Source organism: Notothenia rossii, assembly GCF_949606895.1.
Source record: "Notothenia rossii genome assembly, chromosome: 1".
Taxonomy (NCBI): Eukaryota; Metazoa; Chordata; class Actinopteri; order Perciformes; family Nototheniidae; genus Notothenia; species Notothenia rossii.
This window is the reverse complement of record NC_136912.1, coordinates 96,814,685-96,833,570: the sequence shown is the minus strand read 5'-3', so window position 1 is coordinate 96,833,570 and position 18,886 is coordinate 96,814,685. Positions and strand designations below refer to the sequence as shown.

Here is an 18,886-nt window from a genome sequence, read left to right as displayed (position 1 = left end):
AAAACCATCTGATCTGAACCCCTAAAATACACGTTGATGACTCTATCGTCCAACATGTGAGTATTCCTCCAGACAAAGAAATGCACTCATGATTGATCTGAGATGCCGTGATTTATGAATCATTATTAACGTCAATGAGACCCTGGTTTGATATCTGAGGGTCAGCAGGGCTCGACAACCACAGGGTTTCATCCCCAGCAAACAGTCCATCCTCTGCTGGGGTCACTTCCAGCATGAAGGAGAGCTGAAGAAGCCCTGATTCAGACTCGTGGTAACGGCTCGGGACAAGAACATGACACCGCGAGGGACAGAGGGATCACTGGGTCTATATTTAGTGTTTATGTACATGAATATTGGCAGGACAACTCTGTACACACACACAGCGATACAGTGATAATAACACACACATCTCCAGCACAGAACACATTTACAGGATGAGCAACAGGGGAATGTCTGAACTACCACTGGAAATCCTCAGAACAGTTATTATCAATACAAAATAAAGACAAAAGAGACCAAAAGTATAAAATAATTTAAACTCCTCCTAACACATAGTGGATATGAGAGATCTATACAAGGCGCTGCTGAGTCTTGATATGAAAGCGAGCGTCACGGACCGGATGAAGATCTCCGAGCAGCCGGGAACATAAATATACAGTCGCTGCGCCGCGAGTAGTCCGTATACACTCCTTAGTAGAATATCACTTAGAGTTAAATAAACTTATTTCATATATATATTTATAATAGATTTATTCTGTGCAGTCTTTTAGCAGTACTTCCTTGTCTTCACCAGCTTGCTCTGGTACCGGACCGAGTGTCCTCCGTGTCCCACCACGTAAACGTCCAGCAGGTAGCTCTTCCCCGGCTGCAGCCCCGTCACCGTCTCCGTGGTCACGGCCTTCTGCAGGTTGGGGCTGTGGAAGTATTTGCACAGAACCTTCTCAGCCTTCCTGCGGCTCTCCGGCCCGGCGCACTGGTTCTGCTCGCGGCGCCGCTGCTCCTCTCCGTAGTTGTCGGCCACCTCCTTGCGGTAGATGCAGTATTTGTTGCGGTCCTGCGTTCCCAGCCAGGCCACGGTGGCGGAGGAGCAGGTGCGCAGCTTGTCGAAGGCCTTGATGCGCGTGTCCTCGGGCAGCGAGGGGAAGGGCTGCTTGCTGCTGGGCCGCGTGGAGGCCAGCAGCTTCAGGGTGGAGGCGCCCCTCCTGCTGCCCCGCAGGCGGATCAGGTACTTGGCTTTGGGCTTCCCGCGCAGCTGGAACTGCCGCACGCCCTCCACGTTCTGGCTCAGCAGCAGCTTGCCGTCGCGCCTCACCTGCAGCTGCACGCTGTCCAGGCAGGCATGCAGGAACAGGGTGACCCTCTGGTGGGACGACACCGGGGCGAAGCGCAGGAACTTGCTGCCCTTCCTCTTGATGAAGACGTCGGTCACTTTGCCGTCCTTCAGCTCCACGGTTTTCTGCTTAGCCTCCTCTTTAGTGCGGGCGAACGTGCCGACGTACGCCGTGCTGGTGTTGGTGGCCGAGTTCACGGCGAACACGTCGAAGTAGTACTGCGTGTCCGGCTTCAGCTGCGACACCGTGAAGATGTTCTTGTTGCCGATGCACAGCTTCTGGATGTCGGAGGCTCTGGGCTTGGCCGTGTAGCTCCTGGAGGAGATCTTGTTGCTCACCAGTCCGCGGTCCTTCCCCAGCAGATTATCAGACGGAACAAACCCGAAGTGGGCGAAGTCGAAGGGGCTGAAGTCCCGGCCCGGTTTGGGCGCCAACATGAACCCGTCGTCCAGCGTCATCTTAGCCTCGGCGGCGCACATGCTCTTGAAGTTGTGCTCCTTGTTGATCACCAGGCAGTATTGCACCGGCTGGCCCATCAGGAAGCCGGTGGGCGTTGGTTTCCAAGCCAGCGTCACCGTGGTTCTGCCCAGCGCTGTCACGTCGACCCGCGGGTCGTAGGGCAGCTGCGGGTAGGGCTGGTCGGACTCGGGCGTGGTGGTGGCGTACACCTTGAAGTGGCTGTCCTTCTCGGTGCTCAGCAGCTCCAGCTGGTAGAGGCCGGAGGGCGAGCTGGAGGCCGCGTACGCCTCCACGTCGTTCCCCTTGTAGGTGAAGAGCTCCGTGCCGTCGTCCACCGCCACCGTCTGCTGCCTCTGCTGGTCCAGAGGCTCTCCTGGAGACAACAAGGAACAACGTGAGCTCTACATCAACTGCTATTCAGATATCACAATGTAGTCTTAGATGACTTGACTGATGCCTCCCTCTGTCCCAACCCCTGCCAGTAAACAGGACAGACCCACGACTCACAGGGGAAACGTTATAAACCTCAGGGAGAGAAGCAGCAGAGGGTCCCTCTCTTAGGGTCACATGTGAATACATTCTGAACAAAAGAGGTTTTTATTTTATTCTGAGATTAAATTCAGAGTTGTATTTTTTAAAGATTTGTCTTTGGATTAGATTTTAATCAGATTTTTTCACTTGATTTTTTAAATGAATGTTATTATGTTTGGTTTAACCAGCCTGCCAGGCAGGGCCGTAATGTGTCTTAAAACTAGCACACGCACAATCTCAGAATGTTGTTAATGTTTTTATGCAAATCAATGCAGACTTATTTTATGACTTTGTGTACATATCTGCTAGTGTGTGCAAACTTCTGCCTTTCCCTACTTTTCCAAAGCATTAAGTCCATCCCTCTCTGATGATTAGGCTCATAATCAGTGTCTCTAATGCAGTAATCCCCCCGTGCTGAGGGTGTTTAACATGTTGACACTTGGAAGTCAGCTCTGCAGCCTCGCGGACGATTAGCCGCTCACACGCCGCCATGTTTTCACTGCAAACATCCCGAAGATCAGAGCGTTCAGCGATCAGAGAGAGAGGAGGGCCAAAGATAATGTTGTGTTTGTCAGCCGGAGCGTGTGCTCAGCGCTCAGAAAGAAAGCTCAGAGACGCTCAGCAGGAAGAGAGAGAGGGTCCACTGTGCAGTCACACTGCGACCAATCATACTCCCGGGAGAACACATCTAAACTATTTCATGCTTCTGGAGGAATTCCCGCTTCAGAAAGTGCACTGAAGGAATGCTCTGCTGTTTCTCTTTGGTCATGTGTTTCATGTGGAACATAAATATACATCAACTGCATGTTGCTGTGCTGCGGAGGGACAATCAATGATCCTTTCATCATAACAGAGAAACAGAGAAACAGAGAAACAGAGAAAGCACTATTTATCTGGCAAGCATGCAAAGGCTGATGCGTAGAGAGATGTGTGGATGAGAAAAACCAAGAAGCAGAACAGTAACTTCACTTTAGAGCAGCTGGAGACCAGGGGACACTAAAGAGTGACGCACACAGCTAGAGACCAGGGAACACTAAAGAGTGACGCACACAGCTGGAGACCAGGGGACACTAAAAAGTGACGCACACAGCTGGAGACCAGGGGACACTAAAAAGTGACGCACACAGCTGGAGACCAGGGGATAGTAAAGAGTGACGCACACAGCTAGAGACCAGGGGACACTAAAGAGTGACGCACACAGCTGGAGACCAGGGGACACTAAAGAGTGATGCACACAGCTGGAGACCAGGGGACACTAAAGAGTGACGCACACAGCTGGAGACCAGGGGACACTAAAGAGTGACACACACAGCTAGAGACCAGGGGACACTAAAGAGTGACGCACACAGCTGGAGACCAGGGGACACTAAAGAGTGATGCACACAGCTGGAGACCAGGGGACACTAAAGAGTGACGCACACAGCTGGAGACCAGGGGACACTAAAGAGTGACGCACACAGCTGGAGACCAGGGGACACTAAAGAGTGACGCACACAGCTGGAGACCAAGGGACACTAAACAGTGACGCACACAGCTGGGAGAACAGGGGACACTAAAGAGTGACGCACACAGCTGGGAGACCAGGGGACACTAAAGAGTGACGCACACCGCTGGGAGACCAGGGGACACTAAAGAGTGACGCACACAGCTGGAGACCAGGGGACACTAAAGAGTGACGCACACAGCTGGGAGACCAGGGGACACTAAAGAGTGACGCACACAGCTGGGAGACCAGGGGACACTAAAAAGTGACGCACACAGCTGGGAGACCAGAGGACACTAAAGAGTGACGCACACAGCTGGGAGACCAGGGGACACTAAAAAGTGACGCACACAGCTGGGAGACCAGGGGACACTAAAGAGTGACGCCCACAGCTGGAGACCAGGGGACACTAAAGAGTGACACACACAGCTGGAGACCAGGGGACACTAAAGAGTGACACACACAGCTGGAGACCAGGGGACACTAAAGAGTGACGCCCACAGCTGGAGACCAGGGGACACTAAAGAGTGACACACACAGCTGGAGACCAGGGGACACTAAAGAGTGACACACACAGCTGGAGACCAGGGGACACTAAAGAGTGACGCACACAGCTGGAGACCAGGGGACACTAAAGACTGACGCACACAGCTGGGAGACCAGGGGACACTAAAGAGTGACGTACACAGCTGAGAGACCAGGGGACACTAAAGAGTGACGTACACAGCTGGAGACCAGGGGACACTAAAGAGTGACGCACACAGCTGGGAGACCAGGGGACACTAAAGAGTGACGCACACAGCTGGAGACCAGGGGACACTAAAGAGTGACGGACACAGCTGGAGACCAGGGGACACTAAAGAGTGACGCACACAGCTGGGAGACCAGCACACAGCTGGAGACCAGGGGACACTAAAGAGTGACGCACACAGCTGGAGACCAGGGGACACTAAAGAGTGACGCACACAGCTGGAGACCAGGGGACACTAAAGAGTGACGCACACAGCTAGAGACCAGGGGACACTAAAGAGTGACACACACAGCTGGAGACCAGGGGACACTAAAGAGTGACGCACACAGCTGGAGACCAGGGGACACTAAAGAGTGACGCACACAGCTGGGAGACCAGGGGACACTAAAAAGTGACGCACACAGCTGGAGACCAGGGGACACTAAAGAGTGACGCACACAGCTGGGAGACCAGGGGACACTAAAGAGTGACGCACACAGCTGGAGACCAGGGGACACTAAAGAGTGACACACACAGCTGGAGACCAGGGGACACTAAAGAGTGACGCACACAGCTGGAGACCAGGGGACACTAAAGAGTGACGCACACAGCTGGGAACAGATTGTAACCCTTCCTCTGGACTCCCTGCTGGGACTCAGCCTTCCTTTCCTCCTCTCCCTCTCAGGTGCACCCTCTCCTGAGAGAGAGAGGGTGCACCTGAGAGGGAGAGGGTGCACCTCCCTCTCTCTCTCAGGTGCACCTCCCCTTCTCCTGTGAGCTGATTGGCTGTCAGTGCAGCCAGTGGTGTGTGTGCTCTCTGTGTGAGGTGTGTTTCTTATACAGTGTGTGAAGCGAGCCTTCTTTTGTCAGGAAGTGGTTTTGCCTTCAGGTCGTGCTGGAGCTCGGCGAGTGAGTCCTCTTTATTTTTGATTCATTAAAACAATATCTTACATTTTCGGCAGATCAGTTTCCTCTTTCTTTTTAACTCCGCTTTATTTCCATGTTGTTACTTCCCTTGACCCCTAGAGTATTAGGGTAACACATGGGGGCTCGCCTGGGAGTTGAACCCTAACCTCTCAGATCGTGTTTTCTTTTATTAAACTGCTTTTTGATTATATTTCGTTGTGTTTATTTACCTTTTGTAAGTATTTGCACGTGTATATATATATAAGTACTTTGAGGACATTATGGGTTGGTATCCGAGCCCCATTTATACATCACTGTCCTACAGTCAGCTTTAATCTGAAGGGATTTGTATTTTGAACAAAACGGGGCGAAGCCTGCGAGCTAGCTCAGGAAGTCAACTCGAGCGCTTGGGCTGCCTTCATACATAACGCCCCATGCCGCTCTACAGCCAACCAATCAGAGTCTCCTTAATATGCCGCTCTGTTTAACCGTCCAGATCTCTCTCTATGCTTTGCTGCTGTTGCTGTTGCTGCAGCTACTTCCATGCCGCTGCTGCTTGATAACATTAAAAAAGTAAAGGTAGAAACAAAGTACACGCCTGAAGACAGAACTAATGAAGGATCTGACATGAGAATAAAAAAGGCAGGAGTTTTTCTTTTTGAACAAACTGCTTGAATGGACAAAACAGTCAATACATGAAAAGAAAGGGGAATGACGGACGGACAGAGTGTTTACACGAAGCAGTCTGAGGACAGTTAAGGGACGTCTCTGCTTCAGGACAAAGTATAAAGTATTATCGTAGGACGCTCTCTCTAAATTACAGACGTCTGTCCGTGGTCAGACTAGACGCTCTGACTTAATTAAACCCCAGCGAGCGTCAGGCGGGGTTTGATCCTTTCAGAAACACCATGTCATTAGCAGAGTGCAAACTGAGGATTTAGCTTCTGCGCCACCTTAGGTCCTTCAGGGCGAGGACACAAACCCTTCCTACTTTTATGTAAGTCATGGAGCCAGTGTTTGTCTACCGCTTCAAAGTCAAAACTGCTCCACCAGTTTACGAGTCTCTCACAGACCTGCTCAAAGCCTGCAGGTCTGTGAGAGACTCCGTGGTCAGCCGACCGTAAGAACATCTCAACATCAGGTCCTGGACTGAAGCATCCTCTGAGCACCAGGCAATCCTCAAAGACAGTTCAATCCCAGATCTGAAGTCCGTCAGAGGGTCTTTCTTTTTTCTCTGCTTTTTATTGAGAAGTGAAATGTCTGTCTCCTTGAGCAGTGGTTCCCAACCTGGGGGGGCGCCAAACATTGCAGGGGGGGCGCCAGGCCTCAGATGATTTGAGGTCAAACATCATATTTAGACACCCTTTTTTTTTTTACACATAATTGTAACGCAATACATGATTGTCACTAAAAGCCTTGTCTCTACATTACAATAAAATATAAAAAATAATTGATTTGAATTACTTTGAATAAAAATTCAAGTTAGTATTAAAGGCATAAAAAGACAGAAATGTATAATTCTTTCTTTAATAGAAATGTTTCTTCTGCCCGTAAAGTGTCCAAACCAGGCTTTTCTGGATAAGCGCATTTTTAAAACATAGTCATCGTCCATGCCGGTTTCAGTTGGATCATTTCTCAGTTGCTCCGATCAGATCGGTCTCCTCCATTCTGTAGATTATTTAGGACTTTTGAATCCACAAAAACACATCGGCAAAATCCGGCTTACTTTGAGCATGTGTTTTAAACAGTTTGATCCCTTTGTGAATTGTTTCCACTTGCGCCGTCCTTTAATTTCTTCATTCAGCGGGGATCCAAATGAATGAATCCTGAGTCCAGTAACCATCAGAGTCTCTCCATAGAGCTCCTTAGTTACGCTTTCATCCTCCTTTAACTAAACACTTCACATTCACCCAGTTTGTGACAGGAGTTGTAGCATTTTGAGACTTTTAAACTTTAATTACTGCTGTTACGCCCCCCCCTCCTTATGTGTGTGGGGGGGGGGGGGCGCAACTTCCAACAGGAGTCATTTGGGGGGGCTCTTGGTAAAAAAGGTTGGGAACTTCTGAATTCGAGTATCATGGTCTGGTGATAGAGTATCGTGGTCTGGTGATAGAGTATCATGGTCTGTTGATAGAGTATCGTGGTCTGGTGATAGAGTATCGTGGTCTGGTGATAGAGTATCATGGTCTGTTGATAGAGTATCATGGTCTGTTGATAGAGTATCATGGTCTGGTGATAGAGTATCGTGGTCTGGTGATAGAGTATCATGGTCTGTTGATAGAGTATCATGGTCTGTTGATAGAGTATCGTGGTCTGGTGATAGAGTATCATGGTCTGGTGATAGAGTATCATGGTCTGTTGATAGAGTATCGTGGTCTGGTGATAGAGTATCGTGGTCTGGTGATAGAGTATCATGGTCTGGTGATAGAGTATCGTGGTCTGGTGATAGAGTATCGTGGTCTGGTGATAGAGTATCATGGTCTGTTGATAGAGTATCATGGTCTGGTGATAGAGTATCATGGTCTGGTGATAGAGTATCATGGTCTGGTGATAGAGTATCATGGTCTGTTGATAGAGTATCATGGTCTGGTGATAGAGTATCGTGGTCTGGTGATAGAGTATCGTGGTCTGGTGATAGAGTATCATGGTCTGGTGATAGAGTATCATGGTCTGGTGATAGAGTATCATGGTCTGTTGATAGAGTATCATGGTCTGGTGATAGAGTATCGTGGTCTGGTGATAGAGTATCATGGTCTGTTGATAGAGTATCATGGTCTGGTGATAGAGTATCGTGGTCTGGTGATAGAGTATCATGGTCTGGTGATAGAGTATCATGGTCTGTTGATAGAGTATCGTGGTCTGGTGATAGAGTATCGTGGTCTGGTGATAGAGTATCATGGTCTGGTGATAGAGTATCGTGGTCTGGTGATAGAGTATCGTGGTCTGGTGATAGAGTATCATGGTCTGTTGATAGAGTATCATGGTCTGGTGATAGAGTATCATGGTCTGGTGATAGAGTATCATGGTCTGGTGATAGAGTATCATGGTGTGTTACCTGAGCCCTCGGCACTGCCCTCCTCCTTCAGCTCCTGCAGACTCAGCCTCCACTCCAGAGGAGCGTCGCAGGGCGTCACCGTCACCGAGAGCGGCGTGTTGTCCTCCTCCACCACAAAGTAGTACCTGGAAACACACAGTCTGTCATTTTCCGACACCAGGGCTCTGCTTTCTCCCAGAGAGGACTCAAATATAACGAACATTACACATACATCAAACGGTCCGTCTAGGTGGCAGATACAGTGTGCAATCAAATGAATAGGCATGGACACAAACACAGGAGATACAGGAAATACAGGAGATACAGGAGATACAGGAGAGATACAGGAGATACAGGAGATACAGGAAATACAGGAGAGATACAGGAGATACAGGAGATACAGGAGATACAGGAGATACAGGGAGATACAGGAGATACAGGAGATACAGGAGATACAGGGAGATACAGGAGATACAGGAGATACAGGGAGATACAGGAGATACAGGAGATACAGGAGATACAGGAGATACAGGAGAGATACAGGAGATACAGGAGATACAGGAGATACAGGAGATACAGGAGAGATACAGGAGATACAGGAGATACAGGAGATACAGGAGAGATACAGGAGATACAGGAGATACAGGGAGATACAGGAGATACAGGAGATACAGGGAGATACAGGAGATACAGGAGATACAGGAGATACAGGAGATACAGGAGAGATACAGGAGATACAGGAGATACAGGGAGATACAGGGAGATACAGGAGATACAGGAGATACAGGAGAGATACATGAGATACAGGAGATACAGGAGATACAGGAGAGATACAGGAGATACAGGGAGATACAGGAGATACAGGAGATACAGGAGAGATACAGGAGATACAGGAGATACAGGAGATACAGGGAGATACAGGAGATACAGGGAGATACAGGAGATACAGGAGATACAGGAGATACAGGAGAGATACAGGAGATACAGGAGATACAGGAGAGATACAGGAGATACAGGAGACACAGGAGATACAGGAGATACAGGAGATACAGGAGATACAGGAGAGATACAGGAGATACAGGGAGATACAGGAGATACAGGAGATACAGGAGAGATACAGGAGATACAGGAGATACAGGAGATACAGGAGATACAGGAGATACAGGGAGATACAGGAGATACAGGAGATACAGGAGAGATACAGGAGATACAGGAGATACAGGAGAGATACAGGAGATACAGGAGAGATACAGGAGATACAGGAGACACAGGAGATACAGGAGATACAGGAGATACAGGAGAGACAGGAGAGACAGGAGAGATACAGGAGAGATACAGGAGATACAGGAGATACAGGAGATACAGGAGATACAGGAGAGATACAGGAGACACAGGAGATACAGGAAATACAGGGAGATACAGGAGATACAGGGAGATACAGGAGATACAGGAGATACAGGAGATACAGGAGAGATACAGGAGATACAGGAGATACAGGAGAGATACAGGAGATACAGGAGATACAGGAGATACAGGGAGAACAAAGAAAGAAATCTGAAAGAATGTGACGTGGGTACACTTTATAATCTTATTCCCCGGTCTTTGGTTTTATTGATCATTACCAACTGTCTTTTTCAAAAACTTCATTAAACGTATTACAGCTTGTTGCAGAACAAAACTATGATGTAGCTGAGGAATATTCAGAGGAAAACTCTCAAAATACTTTTAAATTAGAGTCACAGAGTTTGTGTAAATGTGTACGTTTATCTCAGAGAAGAGTCTTTTCTATGAATCAAATCATTAGATAGTGGTGCATGTACCGCTCTGATTCTGGGTATTCTGATTATGTTTGAATACCATAAGAAATGCATTTAGACAATTAAAAATGTCTCTGGGTTTGAAACCTTTGAAAACTCTGGGAATAATGTTAGCATACGCCTGATCTAAATATATAACATACGTCTGGTTGTTTCAATGCAGAAAGACAGACCACTCCGTTAGTACGAGTTCAACATGTGGTATTCCTGCAGGACAGCGTCAGTCTGGAGCTGCAGAGATGATGTTTCTCTGACCTTGGTCTCTGAGCTGACACTCGATTACACGACGTCTCATTTATTATTTAGATCCTGCTTCTCAGATCCTGTTAGACTCTGTTTCCTCTCTGTTTACAGGAAGAGGCCGTCAGCAGATCCCCGTTTCCTCCTGACTGAAGGATCAGGTTTATCTTTGTTAGTAACATGCATCGCACGCATTATTCTTTCTTCAGACATTCAGTCACATCCAACAAGGCACAGGAGCATTTACCTTAACCTTATCGCCGTACATCGAGACAATCATTTCTCTTGCAAATTTAGAAATAGAATCCAATGAATTTCTCACTGAAATATAACTTGTTAGCTTTTAGGACGAAGTTAAATAAAGGTTTTCTCCAATGTTATGGCGGGATGTTCGACCCAGTCTCACGGCATTTCGTGTAATAGTCACGAAAAGTAATCTATTGATTAAAACAACACGATTCCCCCTTTTTCTCGTGTCACACAGAACGATTTTAACAGCAATGTATTTCTATTGGTAGTGCGTTTCGTGCCTGCGTCTTTTTGTCCGGTCGGGTCTTGGAAGACCGGAAGCTGTGTGGTTCATAAAAACATGTTCTTACCTTTATATATACAGTCTATGGTTCTTACTCAATATCAAGCCACGATATTATTGATATTTTCTGTTTGTATTTATTTACTGCTTTTCTTTACATCACATGTCTCTGAACATAATGCAGGTGTTTGGCCTCACCTTCTGGGCGTGTCTCTGAACATAATGCAGGTGTTTGGCCTCACCTTCTGGGCGTGTCTCTGAACATAATGCAGGTGTTTGGCCTCACCTTTTGGGCGTGTCTCTGAACATAATGCAGGTGTTTGGTCTCACCTTTTGGGCGTGTCTCTGAACATAATGCAGGTGTTTGGTCTCACCTTTTGGGCGTGTCTCTGAACATAACGCAGGTGTTTGGTCTCACCTTCTGGGCGTGTCTCTGAACATAATGCAGGTGTTTGGCCTCACCTTCTGGGCGTGTCTCTGAACATAATGCAGGTGTTTGGTCTCACCTTTTGGGCGTGTCTCTGAACATAACGCAGGTGTTTGGTCTCACCTTCTGGGCGTGTCTCTGAACATAATGCAGGTGTTTGGCCTCACCTTTTGGGCGTGTCTCTGAACATAATGCAGGTGTTTGGTCTCACCTTCTGGGCGTGTCTCTGAACATAATGCAGGTGTTTGGCCTCACCTTTTGGGCGTGTCTCTGAACATAATGCAGGTGTTTGGTCTCACCTTCTGGGCGTGTCTCTGAACATAACGCAGGTGTTTGGCCTCACCTTTTGGGCGTGTCTCTGAACATAATGCAGGTGTTTGGTCTCACCTTCTGGGCGTGTCTCTGAACATAATGCAGGTGTTTGGTCTCACCTTCTGGGCGTGTCTCTGAACATAATGCAGGTGTTTGGTCTCACCTTCTGGGCGTGTCTCTGAACATAATGCAGGTGTTTGGTCTCACCTTCTGGGCGTGTCTCTGAACATAATGCAGGTGTTTGGTCTCACCTTTTGGGCGTGTCTCTGAACATAATGCAGGTGTTTGGCCTCACCTTCTGGGCGTGTCTCTGAACATAATGCAGGTGTTTGGCCTCACCTTCTGGGCGTGTCTCTGAACATAATGCAGGTGTTTGGTCTCACCTTCTGGGCGTGTCTCTGAACATAATGCAGGTGTTTGGTCTCACCTTCTGGGCGTGTCTCTGACCATAATGCAGGTGTTTGGTCTCACCTTCTGGGCGTGTCTCTGACCATAATGCAGGTGTTTGGCCTCACCTTTTGGGCGTGTCTCTGAACAGGTACCCGCTGATCTCGGCTCCGTCGGGGATGACGGAGGAGTCGTGGAACAGCGTCTTGTCTCTGATCTGCATCTGGAACAAACCCTCGTCTCTGGTGGGAAGCTTCTGGGACGAAACTCCGATTCCCAGAAGCACCAGCAGCACCATCCACCCTTTGCCCTGCCTCATCCTGGGAAACACAGAGAAATATACTGTCATTTACTCCGTCTTCATCCTGGAAGGCAGAAAATAGATATACGCTATTCCTCCCTAATTGGCAGCAAGTGTGAAGCTAGCTTAGCTTAGCATAAAGACTGGAAACAGAGGGAAACAGCTAGCCTGGTGTATGATCAAATAAGTGCCATAATGTACAATAACGTGAGCTTTTTGTGTCTTTTAAAGTCAAATCCATCCATTTCATCTGAATCTGTGTTTACGCAACGTGAACTCTTTCCACCCAAACATGCTGTAATAATGACGGCAGATTGTAATGCATTTTGTAATATTAGGCATTACTTAAACCATCAGCCTGATAGAGAAAAACTCTTTCCATCATCATACATCAGAAAAATACAAGTAGACATTTAGGCGTGTTCAAATTACCAGTTAATTTGTAAAATTACGTAACTCTATTTGTTCTCCTGTGAGTCATGTACGATAATTATTTCTAAAATCATTATTATTTTAAGCCTCTGCAATGACAGCTTAATATTTCACATCTGTTTTCACTGCCTGCTGCCTCTGAAGGTTAAAATAAGACGATGGAGTTGGATAGAAAATGTTCTCTTGGCTAGGAAACGGTCCAGTTTATAATCCTGGCTGAAACCCTGACTCGTCCTGTCTCCATTTACCTTCAGTTTGAATTAAAAACATTTGATTTAATGTCTAAATGTGTTAGTTTTCACCTTCAAATAGAACGGTTAGATAGATAGAATTGGAGGGATGAAACCCTCTTTAATGGTCACACATGCAGAGCACACAGTGAAATGTGTTCTCTGCTTGTAACCCATCCTCTAGCACCAGGAGTCTAGCACTAGGAGTCTAGAACCAGGAGTCTAGAACCAGGAGTCCAGCGCCAGGAGTCTAGCACCAGGAGTTTAGAGCCAGGAGTCTAGCACTAGGAGTCTAGAACCAGGAGTCTAGCACTAGGAGTCTAGCACCAGGAGTCTAGCACCAGGAGTCTAGTACTATGAGTCTAGCACCAGGAGTCTAGCACCAGGAGTCTAACACCAGGAGTCTAGTACCATGAGTCGAGAGCCAGGAGTCTAGCGCCAGGAGTCTAGAACCAGGAGTCTAGCACCAGGAGTCGAGAGCCAGGAGTCTAGCGCCAGGAGTCTAGAACCAGGAGTCTAGCACCAGGAGTCTAGCACCAGGAGTCGAGAGCCAGGAGTCTAGCACCAGGAGTCGAGAGCCAGGAGTCTAGCGCCAGGAGTCTAGAACCAGGAGTCTAGAACCAGGAGTCTAGCACTAGGAGTCTAGCGCCAGGAGTCTAGAACCAGGAGTCTAGCACCAGGAGTCCAGCGCCAGGAGTCTAGCACCAGGAGTTTAGAGCCAGGAGTCTAGCACTAGGAGTCTAGAACCAGGAGTCTAGCACCAGGAGTCTAGTACTATGAGTCTAGCACCAGGAGTCTAGCACCAGGAGTCTAACACCAGGAGTCTAGCACCAGGAGTCGAGAGCCAGGAGTCTAGCGCCAGGAGTCTAGAACCAGGAGTCTAGCACCAGGAGTCTAGCACCAGGAGTCTAGCACCAGGAGTCGAGAGCCAGGAGTCTAGCGCCAGGAGTCTAGCACCAGGAGTCGAGAGCCAGGAGTCTAGCGCCAGGAGTCTAGAACCAGGAGTCTAGCACCAGGAGTCTAGTACCAGGAGTCTACCACCAGGAGTCTAGCACCAGGAGTCTAAAACCAGGAGTCTAGCACCAGGAGTCTAGAACCAGGAGTCTAGCACCAGGAGTCTAGTACCAGGAGTCTACCACCAGGAGTCTAGCACCAGGAGTCTAGCACCAGGAGTCTAGAACCAGGAGTTTAGCACCAGGAGTTTAGCACCAGGAGTATAGCACCAGGAGGCTAGCACAAGGAGTCTAGCACCAGGAGTCTAGCACCAGGAGGCTAGCACCAGGAGGCTAGCACCAGGAGGCTAGCACCATGAGTCTAGATCCAGGAGTCTAGAACCAGGAGTCTAGATCCAGGAGTCTAGAACCAGGAGTCTAGCACCAGGAGTCTAGAAGCAGGAGTCTAGCACCAGGAGCAGTGGGAAGCTATTGTACAGCGCCCGGGGAGCAATGGGAGTGAGGGGGGAAGGGGGATATCCGGTGCCTTACTCAAGGGCACCACGGCAGGGCAGGAGGTGAACTTGGACCTCTCCAAGTAGCAGTCCACTCTCCATATTTAGGTCTGGTCGGGGACTTGAACCGGCGAACCTACGGCTCACAGTCCAAGCCCCTTCTGACTGAGCCACTGCCGGTTTCCCCCTGCTGGAAGTCTTGATGCTAAGCTAAGCTAACCACTCCTGTCACTAGCTCTTTATTTAATGTAAGGGCATGAGAGAGGTATTCACATCTAACTGTCAATAAGACAACAAAGAAGTTTACTTTCCAAGATGTCAAACTATTCCTAATCCAAAAGTATCTTAGTGACAAAAGACGGATGTTTTAAATAGCATTTAGACAAAGCTAGGCTAGCTGCCTGTTTGCAGTCTTCATGCTACGTTTAGATCATCTAATATTTAGCAAACAGTCAAATCTATCTTCTCGTTCATCAAGATAACTAGTTAGGGTACTTCCCAAGATGTTAAACTATTCCTAACAAAAAGATAAAGACCTTTTAGACAAAGCTAGGCTAGCTGTTAGCTGTTTCCAGTGTTTATGCTACGTTTAGATTAATTAGCATACAGACATTAAAGCCTAATCAATCTTCTCATTAAACTCTGAACACGAGAACAAAGGAGGGTCTTGATCAAGACTTCAATCCAATCCTTTCCAGTAAAAACAAACATAGCTTAATGACCACTTTGTGGAAAAGCCAGCCTGTTTTGAGATGTTATGCTAGCTTTAAGAAGTTAATACTTAGCATACAGACATGAGCGTCTGATCAATGTTCTCAATTAAATCTTGACGAGAAACAAAGTAGTGTACTTTCCTTGAAGTTAAACTATTTCTTTGACGAATCAATCCAACCCAGTCCCACTGCATTTCGTGTTATAGTCACGAATGTAATCTATTGATTCGTGTTCACCAATACCATTTTCCATTTCTTTCCTGTCACACAGAACGATTTTAAAAGCAATGTAATTAAAAACAAATTAGAAGGACCTTTGTTTTTTTTTAAATACAGATGTCAGTACTCTGAGGCTCTGAGCCGTCTCTTTTCCTCGCGGGCGGCAAAAATACTCTGACATTATACAATTTAAACTAAACGATAGGCTCAGGGTGAGATGTTGAGTGAACATGTTTTTATGAACCCCACAGCTTCTGGTGTTCCAAGACCCGACCGGACAGAAAGACGTGCTGCAGACACAAAACACACGACCAATAGAAACACTTTTTAAATCGTTCTGCGTGACACGAGGAAAAGGGGAAATGGTGTTGGTGAACACGAATCAAGAGATTACATTGATTTCGTGATTCCAACACGACATGCTGGGAGACTGGGCTGAACATTCATATTAAAAACCCTTTATGACAAATACAATGTTTGTTTGTGTTTATGCTAATTTAGATAAGCTTATATTTAGCATAAAGACAGGATCAATCCCGTCTCACTTCTTGAATAATTAGCTCTGCTCATCAGTCTTAGTGAGTGTTTGGTAAGTGCCTGTTTTCATGATGTTCAGAATGGCTTTTAGTCTTTTGGCTTCTTCCTCCTTTCCTTTCCGCAGAGCACAGCGCGTTGGCAGCAGACACTGTCTTTAATCCACTTTTATTTGATGTTAAAATGTGTTTCCTAGCTTCTCCTCCTCTCAGTTTGAACCTTAATTAACACTTAAAGTGAGCGGAGGAAGGGAGGGGATTTTAAACATAAATACAGACGCGTAAAGGAAAAGCTTTCGCTATAAACTCCAGCACTTTTTAATAAAACGCTCGACATTAAAATCCCTAAATCCCTGTGGTTTGAGTTGTATTGCAGTGTGTGTGTGTGTGTGTGTGTGTGTGTGTGTGTGTGTGTGTGTGTGTGTGTGTGTGTGTGTGTGTGTGTGTGTGTGTGTGTGTCTGTGTGTGTGTGTGTGTGTGTGTGTGTGTGTGTGTATTGATTTCCCTGCATTGATTGCAGTTGATGGGAACGTTAAATCCCCAGAGATTTAATCAGGGTAATGATGGCAGATTAGCCAGATACTTTACTTCCATTTACTGCAAGAGAGAGGGTGTCCTTTTAATGACCCCTCTCCCCCTTTCTTCATCTTTGTCCCTCCCCCTTTCTCCCTCTTGATCGCGCTTTACATCAACAGATAATCTCTTTCTGTCTCACACTCACAACAAATACTGCCTCAAACGTTCCTCTATCTCGTCTCGTCCCTAAACGTTTTCAAAGACTCTCTGCTGAGACTCCCCTTGTTTACTATTTTGAGGCATTTCCTAACTGTTCATACTGTACACACTATACCTCTTTCATACGTCATTATATTCTTATATGTTATACATCGCTCTGCAATTTACTACAAAATACTAACTGCATTCCTTTGTCTCAGCACTTTGATCTGATCTAAAGTAAAGGATCTTCTACCTCAGCCGTTTGGACGTCATCACTAAAACATGTCTTGGTTGAGAGTTTGCTGCAGATACTTTTGTACTTAAGGAAGAGTTGTTGAAGAGTTTCTGGAGATGAGTTACAGCAGAGGTCTGCATGAACCTCGACACGACGCTTCATTTCTGCTCTTTAGAAACCCGCAGAGAGAATCCTGTCTGGACTTCAGAGGAAAGAGAAGCCGTCTGTAAATCACAGATCTTATCTTTCTGTCACTCTGAACAAAGACACGTCTATAAACAAAGCTCAGAGGGGGTTTGTCCCACGCTCCCTAAACACACCACACGCACAGCACTGATGTCATCACACATGGTAAACAAGCTCTTCATTAAAAGCATTTGAAATCCTTTCTACAACTCCTTTAAGACACTAGAAGAACAAACGGGTCAGAGTCACTCTTTATAATCAGAGCTCCATTACCGCTTCCCTTTGAGAACGAAAAGTGAAATATTAATAAAGTTTGATTGATTGACGATGTATCTGTCAGCTCTGTCATCAGCACAGTGATCAAGAGACGTGTCAAAGTTCATTAAAATAATATACAAAGACTAACTGATTATTCTGATCAAAATGTCTCTACTTTAAAGAGTCCTCTCCTGCTGATGTTCAGGTGTATATCAGTATGTAGTGTCTCTACTTTAAAGAGTCCTCTCCTGCTGATGTTCAGGTGTATATCAGTATGTAGTGTCTCTACTTTAAAGAGTCCTCTCCTGCTGATGTTCAGGTGTATATCAGTATGTAGTGTCTCTACTTTAAAGAGTCCTCTCCTGATGTTCAGGTGTATATCAGTATGTAGTGTCTCTACTTTAAAGAGTCCTCTCCTGCTGATGTTCAGGTGTATATCAGTATGAAGTGTCTCTACTTTAAAGAGTCCTCTCCTGCTGATGTTCAGGTGTATATCAGTATGAAGTGTCTCTACTTTAAAGAGTCCTCTCCTGCTGATGTTCAGGTGTATATCAATATGTAGTGTCTCTACTTTAAAGAGTCCTCTCCTGCTGATGTTCAGGTGTATATCAGTATGTAGTGTCTCTACTTTAAAGAGTCCTCTCCTGCTGATGTTCAGGTGTATATCAGTATGTAGTGTCTCTACTTTAAAGAGTCCTCTCCTGCTGATGTTCAGGAGTATATCAGTATGTAGTGTCTCTACTTTAAAGAGTCCTCTCCTGCTGATGTTCAGGTGTATATCAGTATGTAGTGTCTCTACTTTAAAGAGTCCTCTCCTGTTGATGTTCAGGAGTATATCAGTATGAAGTGTCTCTACTTTAAAGAGTTCTCTCCTGCTGATGTTCAGGTTTATATCAGTATGAAGTGTCTCTACTTTAAAGAGTCCTCTCCTGCTGATGTTCAGGTGTATATCAGTATGTAGTAAATCTACTTTAAAGAGTCCTCTCCTGCTGATGTTCAGGAGTATATCAGTATGAAGTGTCTCTACTTTAAAGAGTCCTCACCTGCTGATGTTCAGGTGTATATCAGTGTGTAGTGTCTCTACTTTAAAGAGTCCCCTCCTGCTGATGTTCAGGTGTATATCAGTATGTAGTGTCTCTACTTTAAAGAGTCCTCTCCTGCTGATGTTCAGGTGTATATCAGTATGTAATGTCTCTACTTTAAAGAGTCCTCTCCTGCTGATGTTCAGGTGTATATCAGTATGTAGTGTCTCTACTTTAAAGAGTCCTCTCCTGCTGATGTTCAGGTGTATATCAGTATGTAGTGTCTCTACTTGAAAGAGTCCTCTCCTGCTGATGTTCAGGTGTATATCAGTATGTAGTATCTCTACTTTAAAGAGTCCTCTCCTGCTGATGTTCAGGTGTATATCAGTATGTAGTATCTCTAC

The 18,886-nt window shown here is 46.5% G+C and overlaps 1 protein-coding gene across 1 annotated transcript in view; it reads right to left on the bottom strand.

Moving 5' to 3' along the window:
- Positions 1–316: 316 nt before the first annotated feature.
- The window catches only part of ndnf (neuron-derived neurotrophic factor), a 23,548-nt gene continuing 4,978 nt past the window's right edge, over positions 317–18,886 (bottom strand). Inside the window, exons 2-4 of the mRNA XM_079648588.1 lie at positions 12,318–12,509; positions 8,496–8,620; positions 317–2,163 (exon numbers count right to left, since the gene is read on the bottom strand). Coding sequence (XP_079504714.1) covers positions 767–2,163; positions 8,496–8,620; positions 12,318–12,508 — 1,713 coding nt within the window. The 5' untranslated portion in view covers position 12,509 and the 3' untranslated portion in view covers positions 317–766. The remainder of the gene's footprint in view (positions 2,164–8,495; positions 8,621–12,317; positions 12,510–18,886) is intronic.